The sequence below is a fragment of the Castor canadensis genome, chromosome 15 (assembly GCF_047511655.1).
Source record: "Castor canadensis chromosome 15, mCasCan1.hap1v2, whole genome shotgun sequence".
In the NCBI taxonomy this organism is placed as follows: Eukaryota; Metazoa; Chordata; class Mammalia; order Rodentia; family Castoridae; genus Castor; species Castor canadensis.
Genome location: NC_133400.1, coordinates 28,493,565 through 28,512,678, shown reverse-complemented (window position 1 = coordinate 28,512,678; position 19,114 = coordinate 28,493,565). Strand labels below are relative to the sequence as shown.

The 19,114-nt window shown below is 50.9% G+C and overlaps 1 protein-coding gene across 12 annotated transcripts in view; it reads left to right on the top strand.

Annotated features, from left to right (window-relative positions):
• Nlrc5 (NLR family CARD domain containing 5) overlaps positions 1 to 19,114 on the top strand; it is a 74,766-nt gene that overhangs the window by 46,997 nt on the left and 8,655 nt on the right. For 9 of the 12 annotated variants that reach the window (XR_012441951.1, XR_012441950.1, XM_020164610.2 and 6 more), the window contains 15 exons: positions 2,615 to 2,698; positions 5,150 to 5,239; positions 5,418 to 5,480; positions 7,533 to 7,616; positions 9,879 to 9,962; positions 10,732 to 10,821; positions 11,137 to 11,202; positions 13,199 to 13,282; positions 13,371 to 13,454; positions 14,144 to 14,230; positions 15,431 to 15,511; positions 15,920 to 16,000; positions 16,221 to 16,310; positions 18,498 to 18,581; positions 19,016 to 19,099. Coding sequence is in view for 9 of the 12 variants with exons in the window: in XM_020164610.2 (XP_020020199.2) it covers positions 2,615 to 2,698; positions 5,150 to 5,239; positions 5,418 to 5,480; positions 7,533 to 7,616; positions 9,879 to 9,962; positions 10,732 to 10,821; positions 11,137 to 11,202; positions 13,199 to 13,282; positions 13,371 to 13,454; positions 14,144 to 14,230; positions 15,431 to 15,511; positions 15,920 to 16,000; positions 16,221 to 16,310; positions 18,498 to 18,581; positions 19,016 to 19,099 (1,236 nt within the window). In the remaining 3 variants the exon portion in view is untranslated. Of the gene's footprint in view, positions 1 to 2,614; positions 2,699 to 5,149; positions 5,240 to 5,417; positions 5,481 to 7,532; positions 7,617 to 9,878; positions 9,963 to 10,416; positions 10,686 to 10,731; positions 10,822 to 11,136; positions 11,203 to 13,198; positions 13,283 to 13,370; positions 13,455 to 14,143; positions 14,231 to 14,361; positions 14,505 to 15,430; positions 15,512 to 15,919; positions 16,001 to 16,220; positions 16,311 to 18,497; positions 18,582 to 19,015; positions 19,100 to 19,114 lie in introns of those variants that run through there. The other 3 variants (XR_012441952.1, XM_074055959.1, XM_074055962.1) reach the window with 3 other exon arrangements.

Below are 19,114 nucleotides of genomic sequence, written 5' to 3'. Positions count from 1 at the left end.
CCATCTCCAAAATAACCAGAGGTGTGGCTTGAATAGTAGAGCACCTGCTTTGCAAGCACAAAGCCCTGAGTTCAAACCCCAGTCCTAACAAATAACCAATCTCAGTACATGACTATTAACTTCAGGCTTTGTTGGACTTCACCAACTTGTCCACTAATGCCAGGTCTCCTCTGACCAGACTCCCCCTCAGGACCCGCCTCTCATTTAGACTTTGTCGTCCTTAGTAATCTCTGCCTCTGGCAGTTTCTCGCCCTGTCTTTGCTTTTCATGTCCTGGGCAATTTTGAGGGCTGGTCAGGGATTTTGTAAATTGACCCCACTGGAGTTTGGTGTTTTTTCCTCATGGTTAAACTGGGGGTGGCTTTGGAGGAAGAAAATCACCGCTGAGGTGAAGAGTCTCTCATCACATCTCTGGCTGCATGCCTTCAACCTGAAGGACGCTGCTGATATTGACCTTGATCACCTGGCCAAGGCTGTGTAGTCCAGTTTCCCCACTGCGAGGTCACTTTTTAATTTCAACAGCACTCTTATTATGTAGAAGTAGAGAGAAGGGATAGGGGGTAGCCCAGTGACAGAGTGCTTGCCTAGCTTGTACAAGATTCTGGGTTCCATCCCTGACTGAGAGAGAGAGAGAGAGGGAGAGAGAGAGAGAAGGGGGTTAGAGATACAATCAAATAAAGGACCCTTAATTACACCTTGGTATTTATCAGCCCAGAGGCCCAACACACGTGCACACACACACACATGCACGTGCACACACACACACACACACACATGTACACATTCACATGCCTGTGCACACTTGTGGGCACGCATGCACTTCTGAGTTATTTTGAAATGATTCTACTTTATAATTTTATCTGTTGCTATTTCAGTAGCCTAGATTTGAGTACGCTTTGTTTTTTAACAAAGCTGTAAAAACCATTATTGGACCTGAACTATTAACAATAATTCCTTGAAATCATCAACTGTTCCACCAATTCCATTTGTCCAATTGTCTCTTCTGGGCTTTTCTGGAGTATTTGTACATCCATGCTTTTTAATGCTGAGACCTCCTACACACCCAAGCATGGGTATATTGCACCCACTCTAGAGTCTAGACCAGAAGCCAGGCTGCTCTCGGGTATTTTTGTGGCATCACTCTTGCATTATTCAGCTGCTAAGCATCTGCTGTATACCCAGCCCTGGGAGATACAGGACGACTGGGTGTTGCAGGCTCTGCCCACTGGGGCTTTCTGCCTGCACACAGGCAGGTCTGGTCTGAGCGCTGGCTGGGTAGTCAGGGTCCCTCTGTCAGCTGTGGTTTGGAGACATGGGAAGATGAGCATCAATGCACTTTGCCAGCTGTGGAGTACTGTGACCTCTGCAGGATGACTGCTGTCAACAGTCACCGAGGTGCTTACTGCTCAAGTCCAGCAGTTGGCTAGCTGACAGTAAGTCCCCTGGGAAGCCAGGAAGTAGTCAGCTCAACCTGCACAGGTCTACTTGCCACCATACTGTTGGCTACCGTGAGGGAACCAACAGTTACTTGTTAGTTACTGGTGCTCATGCCTGTAATCCTAGCTACTCAGGAGGCAGAGACCAGGAGGATTAAGGTTTGAAGCCAGCCTGGGCAAATAGTTCATCAGACCCGTATCTCTAAAAAATTCATCACAAAAAAGGGTTAGTGGAGTGGCTCAAGGTGTAGGCCCTGAGTTCAAGCCACAGCACCACACACAAACACACACAAAAAAATGGTATGCAAATCTGCCTTTACCCAACCAGAGGCCACAGTGCTGTGGGCTTGGGGTCTGGTGGAAACCGCTGCAGAGAGATTGAGAAAAGATCACTCTGAGCAAAGGCCCCAGTTCTGAATGTGCTTTGGAGCCAGGCCCTGGGGCAAAAGAGCTGAGCTGAGCCGGGGCCAAGGCAAAGGTACCACCATGAGGCCCCAGCTCCAGGATCACAGGCCGTTCCTCCCCTGCAGTTGATGCTGGTTTTCTGCCCCTGCCCAGCCAAGCAAAGAACACAGCAGAGGCAGCAGACCGGGCACGGGAGGTTGCAGTGTGGAAAAAGGCAGCCTCAGAGGGCAAAGGTGGAAGAATGAGGAAAGAGGAGCAGCAAAGGGCAAAGGGGAGAAGGCAGGAGAACACTGCCCAAAGGCCTCTAGGGACAGGAGGTGGCTCCGGGCCCCTGTGGAGGGGCTGCACATGAATCCCAGGGTGTCTCAAGTTTCTCCCGTGGGCAGTGGGCCAGTGATGAGCTGGCAGTTGGGTTTGCTGATCCACAGAGACCTGAGCTGTTTCTTTCTCTCCCATGCTGACCTGCCGCTCGCCGAGTTTCCATCAGTCTGGGAAAGGCAGCATCCTTTTCTTAAGGAACACGTTCTACAGAACAATAATTTTCACGGCCCTCCAATCACAATCCCACTTGTCCATTGAGTGGGGCAGATCTACCCTAGCCCCTTGGAAACTGGCAATGCCCAGCAGCCTATTAAAGGCTCTGAGAAGTCCCGCAACAAAAGCAATGGTTTCATCTGACCTTCCTCTTTTGCCAGACTCAGTGCTGGGAGGGGATGTTTCCATGCTCCCTGCTTTCCTAGGTTTCCCACCTCATTCAGATGCTTTGTTTCACAGATTGTCCTGCAAGGCCCTGAGTGATGAGAGCCTAAAGACCCTTTTGCACTGCTTGCCCCGGCTGCCCCAACTAAGCCTGCTGCAGTAAGATTGAACATTTCTGCATTTCACCCCTGTGCCTGCATCCCGGGGCTCTTGCGCTACAAAGCCACCCTTCCTTCTCCCTCCTTCCCTTGGACCCTTCATCATTTCATCTGCTCCCAGATTTAGCTTAATTTTTTGTCAACCTCGGGGGGGTGGGGGTGGGGAGTGATTGTCCACCCTGGGTCTCAGTTTCCTCTTCTGACAAATGGGGTGATTCTTCCCCAGCCCTTCTTCAGGGTTGGGTCTCAAACAGGCCAGATGCTCAAAAGCCAGCTGATGAAGGAAGGTATGTAGCCAACAGGCTGCTGACAGAAAGGTCACCTACCCCTAAAAACAGCCTGTATTGATGGAGGTCTGTATGTATGTCACACCCGGTTTTAAAGGTCACTGTCTAACCCCATCAAAGGGGAGGAATTTAAGCAGCTTCGCCCCAAGTATTTAAAACTTGTTTTCTAATTTTGGCTCAGACTGGTTAGAATTTAAAAAGGATTTACTTTAAATATTCTTCTAGAGGGGGGAGAGCAGCTTCAGCTGAGATGGAAAAATACAACAGGAAATTAAATCATAATATTAATAACAGCACCTTAAGCACCAAAGGTGCTCTCCAGGATCCCTGAGACTGCTCGCCTCTGCCTCAGGGATCTCGCTTATCCTGCAGGCACCTTCCAGACATGGGCAGCTGCAGAGGAGCAGGTCCTACCAGCCTGAGGGTCCCACCTTGTCCACAGAGGGGGTCAGGAAGGCCTCCTTTAGTCACATGGGGTGTGATAGGCTAAAAATGAACAAGTGGAAAACCTCACACCGGAGAAGGGCTTCTCACAGTCTGAGTCACACAGCATCAGCTCCCACTCCTCATCTGGATAGTCCTTCTCAGGACTTAAACTTTGAATTACCCAACTCAGAGTGTGTGTGCACCTGCTGGGGTGTGGTGAAGGGAAATGTGCCAGAAGAAAAGATAATGACGAGGTCCTTCTGGAGTGACCTTGTTTTTTCTGCAGCTGAACAATAAGCAAAGGGAAACTCCATGTGGCCAGTGATAATGTGTCATTTTAAAAGTGTTCAGGGAAGGTCTCTGAGGAGGGACCCTGAGCTGAGCCCTGCAGAAGGAGAGGGAGCCAGCCTGTGAAGGGCAGGGAACTGCCTTCCAGGCAGAGGGAACAGCATGTGTGAAGACCTAAGGTGTGACTGAGCTTGGTGGGCTCCAGGAACCCTGGAGCCCAGTGAAGCCAGAGGCCTGTGGCTGGCAGGGTGGAAACGGCCTGGGAGAAGAGGTGGAGAGAGGTTGCCCAGACTGGTCACATCACACAGGGTCTGATGGCCCAGACTGGTCACATCACACAGGGTCTGATGGCCCAGACTGGTCACATCACACAGGGTCTGATGGCCGGGAATGATTTGAATTTTCAAAAGCTCAATTTGGCTGCAGGTAGGGAAGGGATTAGGGAACAAGAATGGAAGTGGGAGGCAGAAGGAGCTGGGTGTGGTCAGGCTGAGAGGTGATGGGGCCGATCCAGTGAGGGGATTAGGGAGGTCTGAGAGTGGAGCTGAGGGAGAGCTTCTGGAAACCCCAGGGATACGAGCAAGATGAACCCATCTCGCTTTCTGTATGCAGCAGTTTACAAGTAGGGGTGGTTATGCCCCTGAGGTCAAATGTGGCCATGTGTGGAGATGTTTTGGGCAGCTGTGACTAGGACAGGAGTCAGTACTACTGGTCTCTGAGTTCTGCTTAACATCACATAGGGCACAAGGACAGTTGCCCACAACAGGAACCTTTGGGTCCCAAAGCACCCTATGGTGCTGACAAACCCTGCCTGAGGGCCTGAAGCTTCCCATGATGTCAGCAGGGACCCACCTGTCTGTCCAATCTGTGCTCATGGTACAAACAGTAGAAATAATAGTAACAACATAGCCTTGCTCTCTTGTGCCAGGCCATGTGCCAGCTGGGTGTGACTAAATCTGACATAGGAAAGAAAGGTATACCACGATTAGTCTTGTTTTTCAGAAAAGGAGACCAAGGCCTACAAAGGTTCGGTGACTTGTTCAAGGTCACTTAACTAGTAAGCAGAACTGGGACTCAAAACCAAGTCTGGCCAGGCACTGGTGGCCCATGCCTGCAATCCCAGCTGCTTGGGAGGATGAGAGCAAGAGGATAGCGATGTGAGGCCAGCCTGGGCACACAGGAGACTCCATCTCCAAAATAACCAGAGCAAAATGGACTGGAGGTGTGGCTCAAGCGGTAGAGAGCCTGCTTTGCAAGCATAAAGTCCTGAGTTCAAACCCCAGTCCCATCAAAAGAAAAAAAAATCTTTCTGACCCCAATCCTCTCTTTGTCGCTTTTGCATTCCTGCTTCTTCCTTGCTGAGCTGCAGCCCCTAGGCGTCCTGCTCTCCTCCTGCCTATCCAGGTTTGTTGGCCATTGATCTTGCTTGACTCTACCCCTGTCCTTTTCAGGCTGAGCCAGACGGCACTGTCCCCAAGGAGCCCCTTACTGCTGGCAGACATCTTCAGCCTGTGCCCAAAGGTTCAGAAGGTGGAGCTCAGGTGGGCATCGATCTGAGATACCCGGGACTGGTTTTGGAGGGTTGGGCCTGGAGCCTGGTAGGTGTGAGAAGTTGGGAGGACCCACACAGAGCCCTGGCTCCAGAGGAGAGGTGGCTGCCCCCTGGGACATCTCAAGATCATGGCCAAGGGTGGCTGAGCCAGGTGCTGTCTGCTCCAGATCCCTGAATCATGTGGCCCTACACTTCGGGTCCAGTGAGGAGCAGGAAGGCGTGTGCTGTGGGTAAGTCCCCCTGAACCATGCTTCGGCAGTCAGTGGGATTTGGGGACAAGTAGACCCACGTCCTGGTGGTGGGAGCAGAGTGCTGCCTGCCTGCTGAAGAACATTCCCCTGGAAGGACCTGAGGGGGCTTGCTTCCCAATACAAAGAAACAAAGGTCCTGGGAGGCTTGAGCTTCATCCAAGGGCAAACAGGGAGGCTGTGTGTGACTGGACCAGACCTCAGGGAACTGGCATACTGCCTGCCTGCCAGCGTTCAAGCCCCAGCACCACAGGGGCCTGCCATGGCAGAGTGAGAAGGGAGCTGAATGAAGCCACGTGTGAGGCCAAGCCCTCACGGGGACAAGTAGCCTCCCCCTGGCAGACCAAGACAGTGCTCCATGGGTGCTGGTGCATGGGTGTTAAAGAAGAAAGGGTGGACTAGCTGATGCCTGCTGAGCACTAACCGCTGGCCACCTGAGGGTGCCATCTGGGAGCCTCCTGTGTGTTCACTCCTGTGAGCTTGAAGCCCTGGTCACACAGTAGTGAGCGATGGTGCTGGGATGGAGTCAGTGGCTGACTGTGCTCCAAGTCCAGGGACAGACAAGCTCCTTCTGTCAAGGTTAGACAGTAAATAATTGAGGTTTGCAGGCCTCCCTGGACCTGGGCTGCCATTTACTGACCATGACCAAGCCCTGCCTTAAACCGACTTCATAGTTTCAAAGTCATCAATTTCCAAAATGTAAGATGCAGACTGGGCCGGGAAGACTCATAGGAGGTTGGGCTGATTGTAGGGGGCTTAGCTCATCACCATCAAGTGACTGAATGAGGTTGATATTCCCTCTCATCTCCCTTCCTGAAGAGGAAGTCTCACTTGCTAAGCAGGCACGTGTGTGTGAGCATTGGTGCTGAGGCTGGAAGTCAGGCCTCGAGCATGCTAGGCAAGTACTCTACCACTGAGCTACCCCACCCCAGTCCTAAGCTCCCTTTTTAATAGCGAGTCCTCAGCAGGTGGCTGTATCTACCTTAAATATCACATTGTTGTGTCTGTGTGTCCATAGGATTTTGGGCTGTGGCATACAATACGTAGTTCCCATTTCTGCTGTGAAAAAATGTTTCCTTTTATAATAAATGTATGAAATATAAAGAAGAAAGCTGGGAGTCGGGGTGCACACCTGTTATCCCAGCACTCAGGAGGCTGAGGCAGGAGGTCACAAGTTTGAGGCCTGCCTAGGCTCCATAACAAGACCTTATCTCCAGTTGGAAGGGCAGTGAGCTGTTAGGTGTCTGCGGTACCGTCCCAGGAGCGACAGCTGATGTATCCCCTCCTCTCCCCCATTTATTGTTGCAACTAATAAAGCCCATTTGTACCATTAAAAAAAAGACCTTATCCCAAAAATAATAATAATGAGCTGGTTTTAGGATAATATGAACTAAGTAAGAGTATAATGGATAACTTAAGAATTTGAAAAATGGAGAGTCATGGTGATAAAAATTTGAGTTATCCATTTAGCAACTTTTAGGATTTTTTTTTTTTTTAAATTGCTGGCTTGTCATAGCCTCTTCATTTACCTTACTTCATGGTCTCCGTGTAGGCCTTTCAAAGGTAGGCTTACTGTCACTTTAAATTCCAGCTTTTAATAGCCCTTGGCAAAAGCAGGTGTCACCTTTATTCTCCCCGACCTGTGTTTGGGGTTTTTTGGAGAGGGAGGGTCCAGTCACTAAAGTGAGCTGTAGTTCTTGAACTTGATCAAAATTCCCTGGAGGACCTGAGTTTTTTATCCAGTGGATTGGGCTGAGGTCCCAGAATTTCCATCTCAAGTTCCCAAGTGATGCTGATTCCACTGGTTGGGGACAATACTTTGAGAACCACCCCAGTCCAGAGGGAGGAGATGGATGCCAAGTGAGGCCTGTTGTGCAGAGTGGGGGTAGTGGGTGCTGAGTGTTTCCAGAGGACCCCAGTTTGGGTGGGAGCTCACCTACAGGACAGAGGATATACTCAGAATGAGACAGGATAGAGGTGGTCTGAGGAGCAAGCAACCCTGTCCCTCTGGTTTGTCCCTTGGCCTCCCTGCAGGTTTCTGGACTGCAGCCTCAGCCAGGAGCAAGTGGAACCACTCTGCTGCTTGCTGAGCAAGTGCGAAGCCCTCAGCCACCTGGAGTAAGTCAGGGAGAAGGAGAGGGAGAGGAGCACACATGGTAGGGCTGGAGGAGGATGTGTGTTTGTGTGTGTCAATGTGCTCACCCTCAGCTCTCTGAACCAGCTAGTGGGGGAAGTGGGGAATTCTGGGTTGCATCCATACGGCTTTCCTGTACCCCTGTTCTCTCTCCTAATCCCTCTCCCCCGTGGCCCAGCTAGGCTCTGGGGTCCCCTCAAACTGAGGAAGTCCTGCAGAGAGGGTACCAGGAGCCCCTCAGCCTCCTGTTGACCTAGTATGTCCAAGCCTGCAGACAGATGGGGGGCTAATGTGAAGGATCCATTTACTTGTCAGGCAGGTGGCCAAAAGTACTAAGCAGCTTAGCTGTGGTGGGACCAGGAGCCAGCTGTGGTAAGGATTCATAGACTTTTGTGCTGATGAGAACAGCATCCCTGTGACCTGCCTTGGTCAATCAAAGAGGGCAGGCCCCACTTGGGCAGAAAAACAATAACAATAGCTAATGCCCAAGAAGCGCTTTCTCCCTTCTCTAAGTGCATTGCTTCTTTTTTTGTTTTTTGGTGGGACTGGCGTTTGGACTCAGGGCTTCGCTTGCAAAGAAGACACTCTACTGCTTAAGCCCCACCTCCAGTCTATTTCACTCTGGTTATTTATTTATTTATTTGGCAGTACTGGGGTTTGAACTCAGGGCCTCATGCTTGCTACGCAGGAGCTCTACTCTGCCAGCCCAAAACAGATTTGTGAATTTTTTTGGCAGCTCTGGGGCTTGAATTCAGGGCCTCACACTTGCTAGGCAGGTGCCCTACCATTTAAGCCACTCCACCAGCCCATTGCTCTAGTTATTTGAAGATGGGATCTTGCAAAGTATTTCTCTGGGCTGGTCTTGAACCAAGATCCTCCCAACCTCAGATTCCCAAGCAGCCAGGACTAGAGGTATGAGCCACTGGTGCATGGCTATATCACATGTTCTTACTACCCTTCCAAAACTCTGTGGTACTGTTATTGTCCCCATTTTACAGATGAGGGAACTGGGGATCAGAGAGTTTAGGAACTTGTCTAAGGTCAAGACAATGCAGGGTCTTTGTTCACAGTCATTAGAAGTCCAGCCTTGGGCAGCTGAGAAATTAAGGAGCAGTCTATCAAAACAGAACAGAAGTTTAACTCCTATTGAGGCCAGGCATAGGTGGCTCATTCCTGTAATCCTATCTAGTTGGGAGACTGAGATCTAGAGGATCATGATTCAAGGCCAGCCAGGCAAATACATCACAAGACCCCATCTCCAAAATAACCAGAGCAAACTGGAAGTGTGGCCCAAATGGTAGAGCGCCTACTTTATAAGCTCGAAGCCCTGAGCCCCATAAAAAAAAAATAAAATAAAAATTAAAAAAGTATATATCCTGGCAAGCATGAGGCCCTAAATTCAAGTCCCAGTGCCAAAAAAAAAAGATGAATGAGCAATATGTTTCATTCACAGAGAAGTAAATTTTCTTATTTATTTCAAGGACATTTTATTAAGTGGTTTCATGAGACAAAGCAATTTTTAAATGAAGTTTCTCAGGAAAAGACAAAATAAACAACCATCAAAAATGCCAGAGATCCAGGCATGGTGGTACACACCTATAATCGCAGTACACGGGAGACTGAGGCAAGAGGATTGAGAGCTATAGTCCAACATGAGATACCCAGCTGAGACCCTGTATAAAACGCACAAAAAGCAGTTTCAAACGTATCAGAGGATGATAAGACAGCTGAATCACAATGGTGTGTCACCTCTGAATCTGTTGTGAGACCACAGAATGCCGTGAGGAAGGGAAATAAGGAAGTATTCAGGCAACAGACATGTCTGGTACCACACTCCCAAATTAAGAGGAATTTATTAAGGAACACTCACCTTCCAAACAGTTTTCTCTTTCCTGAGTTTATTCATGTTTGGAAATTGTGGTTCCCAACTGATGCAAGCTAAGGGCCAGGGAAAAGCTGGTTTAACTGTGACTCCTGAAAGCCTGCTGGAGGGATCCAAGCCCTGAAAGCCACCACTATTGCAGAGGACCGTGAGGACTGATTTACTGTGGTGCCGGTGCGGGGCAGGGCGGGGGAATGTGGGAGCTGATAAAGATGTGAGTGGTGATGAGTGAGGTGACACGGGGGCTGGCATGGTGATGTTGAGTAGCAGTGACAGTCAACACAGTGGCCACAGGGGACCATGAAGAGCAGGTGGAGCTTGGAGAGGCACTTGACCACCACCAATGGCTCCTTACCTCTCACAGCCTGGCGACAAACCTGCTGGGTGATGATGGGCTCAGATCCCTTCTGGAACACCTGCCACAGACGCCCATCTCTGGGAGGCTTGAGTAAGTGGGGGCAGTCTGGAGACAGGTGGGAAGAGGACTCCCTTTGGCTGAGAGCATGAATGGACCTCTTAGAGAGCATCCCTGGGGATCCCCAGAAGGCGAGGGTCAGGAAGCAAAGGGTAATTCTTACTGCTCCCCTCCCTGGCATCCTTTCTTCTCCTTCATGCCCGCTATGGGCAGATCCTCTGCCATACACTTGAGAGAGGCTATGGCTTATGGCCAGGTGACCCTCCCCCCTCCCCATCACCATGTCTCCCTCCAGTCAAACTGACACAGGGGCAGGAAGTGACATTTCATCCCCAACCAGCTCATGTGGGATTGCAGCCACTGGCTCCCGGTTCATCCCATTTCTGAAGCCCTTCAACCCAACTAAGGGACATGAATTTGGAGTTGTGCCCTCAACAGGGTCAGGGCCCCAGGAAGCCATCTACACTCTCTACCATCTTCTCCCCAGTGACTTGGAAGATGGACAGCCAGAGTCAGGATATAACCTGTCACTTGGCAGCCAAGCTTCTCACTCTGGGAGTTCCTGGCCCAGCTGAGGCTCAATGCCCTGTCCCAGACCACACAGCCAGAACAGTTCTTCAGGACCCAGGCTCTGGTGCTCACCTGGGTGGGGGAGTGTCCCTTCTGGGCCTCTCTCTGGGCTTCAGCATCTCCATCTGGAGAATGGTGGCTTGAACATTGAGCCTCTCTTCCTGAAAATGACAGCTGAAGGGAGATGAGAGGAGTGGGCAGAGCCCCTTCCTGAGCCTCACTTCTCTCCTAGCCTGAGTCACAACAACATCTCTCAGGAAGGGGCCCTGCACCTGGTGGAGACACTGACTTCCTGTCCTCGTGTCCAGGCAGCCTCGGTGAAGTAAGGCGACGTTAGTGCCATTGACTGGGGGTGGGGGGTTGTAAGACTCCTACACTTCCCAGCCTTCTTTCTGTCTGTGTGATGTGGGGTGACCTTTGCCTCTCTCTGAGTTCTGTCCTCTGGTTCCCAGGGGCTGCAGGAGTGGGAAGGTGTTACCATCCTCACAGATGGGTTTGCTCCACAAGGGTCTCTACTTCTGTGACCTCCACTTTCCCTTGTCCCTGCATGCACAGCCCCTTCCCTCTGTGTCCCCTGGGTGTCTAGGACACTGGTGTGTCTGGGCAGCCACACTTCCCTGCCCTCCTCTCTCTGCAGCCTGGGCCCTGAGCAGAATTTCCAGATATACTTCTCTCAGCAAGAGGAGGCCAGGGTGACGCTGAGGTAACCCCAGGTGGAATGATGGGTGGGAGAAAGAAGGGGGCCCTCACACCTCCCTCATGGGGCCCTCTCTTCCTCAGACAGCCTGGTTTTGGTCCCCAGGTGACCACAGATGTCCCCCAGCCTCCATTCTCACTCGGGGTCTTTGCACTATACTCGAGCCTCGGGGCCAGGTGCGAATTCTCTGAGTCTTGAGGCCTCTGGAGGTCATGGTTGGAATTCTGGGGCCACAGCTCTACCACACCAGCTGTGTGGTCGTGGACCAGTTACTGAGCCTGTGTCCCAGCTCCTGTAGGTACCGTAGGGATCACAGCATAACCTGTCATAGGGCTATGAAGACTCAACGTGTGCATTGTACAAAGCTTGTGAAGGCCTGGCCCCCTGAGTGTTGCCATAGCTATTATTATCCTTACTCCCTGGTGGCCCTGGGCTCTCTCCCTCACCAGCCTGCCCTTGGGCAGTTCCTTCACATGTCTTACTCAGCTGTGAACATGGCCTATAAACTGGTCCCCTGCCTCTAGCCAGGCCTCTGCAATACATTCATTTCATAGCACACAAAAGGCTCTTCACAACACACATCTGACTTTGCCACTCTATTGCTCTAAGCCCTTCAGTGGCTCCCTATTGTCCCCAGGATATAGTCCAAGTTACTTAGCCTGGTCCCATCCCCTCACAGTCTAATCCAGCTATTATCTCCCACCATATTGGTCCACCACCAACACCACACACCGTACCCTCCCACATATTCATCACATACATACCACAACACACAACATATAACACACACATACCACACAGACCACATTCCACATAACACACACAACACACAGGACACAAGCTTATACTACACATACTCGCATACCACATACATATTTTCTTACATATACAAGAGCTACACACAACACACAACACAGCACCACACAAACCATATTCCAAACACATACACAGCACACACTTCACTCGTTGTCCGAGCGCACCCTGCCTGATGCGGCCTTTGCTGTGTTCCTGCTGGGCCCTCAGCCTGGCATCTCCCCGACTCTTGCCGACAGAAAATTCACCCCACCTTTTAAGACCCAGCTCACACATGGACCCCTCCTGGAAGCCTCCAGCAAGGTGCACTGTCCCCTGACAGTGCAGAGTGAGCCTCCTGCAGGGTCCTGCAGCCACTGCCACCCACTCAGGGGGCAGGGCCATAGCTGAGAATTCCAGGCTCACCCTCCTTCCCAAGGGATCTCCAATAAAGCAGTATACGGTAGAGTCAGACTGTCCAAGACTGAAACCAATCTGCCTTACCAGAAATAACTTACCAGCTGTGTGCCCATGTAAACGGTGCTGTCAGAAGTAAGTGACATGCTGTGTATAAGGCACCACCCTCTTCCCCTAGCAGCTGGCACAGTGCCTGGCATAGAGTGGAGCCCACAAATGGACTTACTGCCAACACTATGTTGGGGTGGGGCCCTCCATCAAGAGACAAGAAGCTAGACCAGGTGTGGGGGCTCATACCTATAATCCCAGCTACTTGGGAGGCAGAGATTGGGAGGATAACAGTTTGAGGTTAGCCCAGGCAAAAAGTTAGCAAGACCCCATCTCAACCATTAAGCTAGATGTAATGGCCCATGCCTGTCATCCCAGCTGTGAGGGACATATAGGTAAGACTGTGGTCCAGGCTGGCCCAGGTGAGCACAAGACTTTGTTCAAGAAATAACTACAGCTAAAAGGACTGATGCCGTGGCTTAAGTAGTAGAGTCTCTGCCTAGCAATCACGAGACCCTGAGTTCTAACCCCAGTACTACCAAGAGAGAGGGAGAAGGAGGAGGAGGAGCTAGCTCCCAAGGCAGGAACTACATCTTTCACCTCCCATAGGCTCTAGCCCAGGTCTTTGCCTTATGAAGGCTTCATAGGACCATAGGACCCAATTGGTCCTCAGGAAGACTGGGAGGAAGTGAAGCCAGCAGCCCCCAGACCCCCTCAGGCTCTTCCCCTTGTCCTCCTCTCTCAGGCTGAGCGAGTGCAACTTCGGACAGGAGCACACACTCAGACTGGCCACTGGCCTGAGCCAGGCCCTCCAGCTGGTGGAGCTCACGTGAGTGACCAGACCCAGTCCTCAGGGATAGCAGGAGAGGTGGGGGCACCCTGCTGGAGTCACGCCAGTAACTGACCTCTGTCCCCAGACTGACGCACTGCATCTTGGACCTGACGCAGCTGACCACCCTACTGAGTGGGGTGAGGCGACCAGCCGGGCTGCTCCACCTCAGGTATCTTCCTCCAGCCCCTAGGAAGACCATGGCACGAATGGGGGCATGGCAGGCCGGAGGCCACTCCCAGAGTAGGGACCCTGGCAATTCCCTGCACCCAGAACCCTGCCACCTGCCCAGAGCCACCCCCAGACACAGAGAGAGGGCATCCCTGCCAGGGTGGGGCCTGTGCTTTGGGTTTTAAAAACTAAAAAAAACCAAAACTCCAAAGGAGACCCAAGTGAGGATAAAAACAGCATAAAACAAACATGTTTGTATGTTCACCATAGTTTAAACCATTTAAACATACCAAAAAGTAGAGAATAATTTTTAAGATTCATATCCCATAATCTAGGTTTGACAACTGTTCATGTTCTCCCATATTTGCTTCAGATTTTTATTTTTTAGCTAATTCTAAAGTAAACTTATAGACCTCATAAAACATCACTCCTAAATATTTCACAAGTCTCTAAAAAGTAAGGACACTTGCTACATAGTCACATGGCAAGTCTGTGGGGCCATGAGTTACCTCGTCTCATCTAAAATTTCCCCCATGGTTCTCCAAACAGGACAGCTGACTTGTTGCACCTAGGACTGGGGCATGGTCCACATTTGCATGGGTGGAGCTGGCTTTTCAGCTGTGTGGTGCTGGGCTAATTAGCTGCTGTTCACCTTGAAGGACCTTGTCTGTGTGTCCCCTTCCATGACAGGGTAGAGGAGCCATGGGTGGGCAAAGTTGGTGTGCCTGCCTTGCTAGAAGTCTGCACCCAGGCCTCAGGCCATGTCACTGAGATAAGGTGAGTCCAGGGGGAGGCCCCTTCAGAGTTCATCTTTCCATGAATGGGACATCCCCTTGACCTTTTAGATGTTGGTCTCTTGTCTTACGGGGTATCAGCTGTGTTTCTGGCAACTTCTCTGTATCCCCAAGATGGCAGGAGCTCCAGGACATACATGAGGGTCCACATACATTTGTTGGGACTTATGCAGTAGTAGGCATCAGCGTCAAAGGAAGGCAGCCTCAGACTCAAGACAAGGGACTGCTGATCCAGGCAGATGCAGCTGGGAGTCCTGGTGGGTTACCTGGAAGCAGCCCCTGGGTGCAGTAACACACTGTGTCTCTGAGGCCAGAGATGACAGTGATGTGGAGGAGCTCAGAGGCTCAGAGCAGAGGCTTTGGCATCTCTGATGGTGTCTCAGATCCCAACTGGCAGTTTTCTGGTCTGAGCCCCTGACCGTGCCTCCCTGGCCCCAACCTCCTACTCTAGACAGGACGAGGATCAGACGAGTTCTGGTGTGTAAAGGGGCCTGGTGGCCACCATCAGTGGCATAGCCTACTCTGGGTTCCACCTGCCTTCCTCCAGGGAGATCAATAAAGGATAGCTTAGCAGCTCTTTCTGACCCCTCCACAAAGCCCCCTCCCCACTCTGTGAACCTGACATCAGCCAAAGTCAGGGAGCTCAGAGTACAGATACAGCCTGCAGACAAGTCCCCTGCCCTGCCCTCCAATGCATGCCACCCTGTGCTCCTTCCTTGGAAAATTCTGGAACTGTCTTTGGAGACCTGTCATGGCTCTCTGTCATGGTCTGAAAGCCTCATCAATGGAGTCACTTGAAACTGTTGAAAGGTGCTGGGTGAGGTGGTACGTGCCTGTGATTCCAGCTACTTGGAAAGCAAAGGTGGGAAGATTGCTTGAGCCCAGGAGATCAAAGTCAGCCTGGGAACAATATCAAGACTGGGAAAAAAGTTTGGGAGTGTAACTCAGATAGAACGCTTGCCTACATGCATGAGGCCTTGGGCTCCATTGAAAACACTGCTTTTGGGTATGTGACTCAGGGAAGCAACTACCTTCACATCCCAAGGTGGGCCCTGCAGGGGAGGAGGGGACCCAGGCAGAGGTCTAGGAGCTTAGAGTCAGAGGCCAGGAAGCCCCAGGCTCAGCTCAGCCTGCCAGGCAGACCTTTCCTGGGCCTCAAGCAAGCCCCTCTCTCCCTCCTCAGCATCTCTGAGACCCAGCAGCAGCTCTGGGTTCAGCTGGAATTTCCTCATCAGGAAGAGAGTCCAGAGGCCATGGCCCTCAGGTAGGACCTGGCACCTGAAATCCCAAGGGAGTAGCTGGGGATGCATGGCTGCTTCAGATCAACTTTTCTCTTTCCCCAGCTCAGTGTCCTTTGATGTCCAGTCCCTCTATGGCCTATGAGGTCTACTCCCAACATTCTCCATTCCCATGCCAAACCTCAGTCACAACCCCAGTTATCCTTACCAGCTTTCAGTGCCTCCAATATCAACTTTCTGTCTTTGACCTCTCAGGACCTTTGCATAGGCTGTTCCCTATGCCTAGAATTTTTTTTTTCCTCACCTACGTTCTTCCTCTTTCACCTGGCTATAATTCTTCATCCTTCAAGTGTCAGCTTAAATGCAAGGCAGGGACTGAATCCCCCCTAGTGGACTAAGTGTTCAGAAATTGCCTTCTTCTGGTCTGCCTCCAGGTTGACTCACTGTGACCTTGAAACTCACCATAACCTTCTTGTAAGACAACTGATGACATGTGCCAGGCTGCGGCAGCTCAGGTTAGCCCCAGAAACAGTGTCTGAGGCCCAGAGTTCTCTGGTTAACCCCAGTGTCTACTCCAGGGCACATGTGACCCTGGCACTCTTGCTTCCCTATGCAGGAGAGAATCATACTTGACCACTGGGGCAGAGGGGACCTCTTGGGTGGCCCTTCTCCTAGGTTGACCCCTGGGAGTGTGGCCAATGTGAAATCCTCTGGAATATTCTTGGGCCTTTTCAGCTTGTCCCAGGTTAATCTCTGTGATGCCAGCAATGCCAGTTCCCTACTGCTGCAAAGCCTGATGTCCCTCTCTGAGCTGAAGACCTTCCGGTATGTAGATGACACTTAAACTTGGCCTCCTTGCATCTCTGCCCTGCCCCCACCAATACCCCTAGCCCTGGGGGGCCACAGAGAGCCTGGAGATGATGCTGGGGGTGCATGTCACACACATGACCTTAAGACACAGCTATGTGGTGAAAAAGCTAGTCCCCTTTCACCACTCTTTCTTTGTTTTGTTTTTCTCTTTTGAAATAATGGCAAATAAAAATTTGCAAGACTTGCTGGGTGTGCTGGTGTGTGCCTGCCATCCCAGCTACACAAGAAGCATAAATAGGAGGATCACAGTCCAGGCTTGCCCGGGAATAAATGCAAAACCCTATCAAAAATAACCAAATTAAAAAGGGCTGGAGACTGGGCTCAAGTGGTAGAGCACCTGCCTGGCAAGAGATTGCCTGGAGAAGAACTCTCCCTTCTTTTTTCCCTGTTATTTGTTTATTTTTTGTTGTTGTTGTTTGTTTCTTCCCTGCTTGCTTGTTTCTGCCTTACTGGGGATTGAACTAAAGGACCTAGTGCTGGCTAGGCAAGCAACTCTACCACTTTGAGCCACACCTCTGGTCCTTTGCATTTTAGCTTGTTTTTCAAATAGGGTCTCACTCTTGCTCAGGCCTTGGACCTCGATCCTCCTACCTCCACCTCCCAAGTAGCTAGGATTATAGACGTGAACCACCATGCCCGGCTTGTTTTTGAAATAGGGTCTCCTTAACTTTTGCCTGGGATGGCCTCAAACAGTGATCCTGTCTCTGCCTCCCAAGTAGCTGGGATCTCTATCTGTTTTTTTGAACCATTGGAGAGTAAGTTGCATATTCATGGCCCTGACTACCTAGTACATCAGTGAGTTTCCTAAGAATAAGAGTGTTTTCTCTTCCATGATCCAGTAAATTTGAATTATCTAAAGTACAGTTTATAGTTCAAATTTACCAATTGTTTATTGCTGTTTATTGCTGATTTTTTGCTTTTTCTCTGTCCTGGATCCAGTCCAGGATCACACACTGCATTTACTGTGGTCTCTCTTCTGTCTCTTTTGGCCTGGAGCCCTTCTCAACCTGTCTTTGTCTTTCCTGACATTGTCTCTGTCATGTGCAGACCAGTTGTTTTATGGAGTAACCTTGAACTTGAGTGTGTCTGGCGGCCCCTCTTGCTTAGCTTTAGAGTCTTCATTGGGGCAGCAACATCACACAAGCCATACTGTGTTCTTCATGCCTTGCTTCAGGGGCACATGATGTCTCTGTGTCTGTCCCTCTGTCACCTGGGGACAGTGGTACCTTCCAAATTCCTTCACTTGAAGTTACTATTTTCCCTTTGTGATTAGTTACATGTCCTGCCAGGAGATCATTTAAGACCACATAGATAGCCTGCTTGTCCTCAGACTTTCACACACAAATTTTGTCATCCACTCATAATCCTCACCTGAAAAATTGTCAGTAGGACAATTGCAAAATGGAACTTTGTTTGTTTTGTGTTTTGAGCTGGGGTCTCATTGTGTAGCCCAGGCTGGTCTGGATCTCTAGATGGTCCTGCCTCAGCCTCCGGAGTGCTAGTCATAATCCCAGGCACCACCACATCTGGCTAAAATGGAGCTTTTCTAATTGAATTTTCTTCCAATGCAACTGACTGCAGTAAGAAGAAACTTCTGGGCCAGATGTGGTGGTATATGCCAGTAATTCCAAGCACCCAGGAGGCAGAGGTCAGAGGATGACCATCTGAGGCTGGCCTGGGTAAAAGTGTACAACCTTATCTGGGGGGAGGGGGAACTAATGCAAAAAACAAAAGGGTTGGAGATGCAGCTCAAGTAGTAGCATGCTTAGAAAGCACAGGGCCTTGAGTCTAAACCCCAGTACCACCAACTCCCCCACCCCCAAAAAAAATGCTCCTTGAGGCTAACAGACCTTTGGCCCCTCTCCAACTCTTGCCTTAAAGATGCAGGGCCTGTGACAAACAGCTTCACCATGCCCCTCAACCATGGTGTGAGCTTGTTGCCACCCAGGTTACTGTGGCATAGGAAACAGCTCACACTCCAGCCTTCAGCTATGTCCTGGCTTAGTTAGGCTTAATTGGTTCACAGAGGAGAGAATAATGAAGGCCAGGAGGTCCCCACCCACTGTCCCCACTCTGTCACCAACTTTGTAGCTCCTGAGACCCTGAGCTCCTCCCTGATCTGCTGCCCTTTGATCCCTCCAGGCTGACCTCCAGCTGTGTGAGCACTGAGGGCCTCACCCACTTGGCATCTGGCCTGGGCCACTGTTACCACCTGGAGGAGCTGGAGTGAGTCACCGGGTGTTGGGGTCCAGGAAGGGATAGACCCATGATGGCAGGGCCGAGAGAATAGCTAGGTCTGGGGTAGGGTGGACAGTGGGATTTCTGTCCATGACAAAGTCCAGATGTTCCAGATGCGGCCAACAGCTGATCACTGTGGTGAAATCTTGACTTTACCACTGACCAGCGAAGTGTCTCTGGCTAGATAACTCTTCCTTTTGGGACTGGGACTGCCACAGCTGTCTCTGCCTCAGCTGGCTATGGGAATCAGGCACAGAGAGGGCTAAGATACAGAGGGTTATTGTGTGCATGTGTTGTGTCCCTTGCCCCCAGCACCCTTTCAGCCTCCCCGGGGGACTTAGGGGTTGAGAACTGAGGAGACAGCTCAGCTCCAGGGCTGGGCAGCCATGTCTAATTCCTGCCTCACACTTGGTCCCCTCCAGCTTCTCCAACAGTCAGTTCACTGAAGAGGGCACCAAGATGCTGATGGCAGCCCTTGAGGGGAAGTCCAGGCTGAAGAGGCTTCAGTAAGTGGTGGGGAG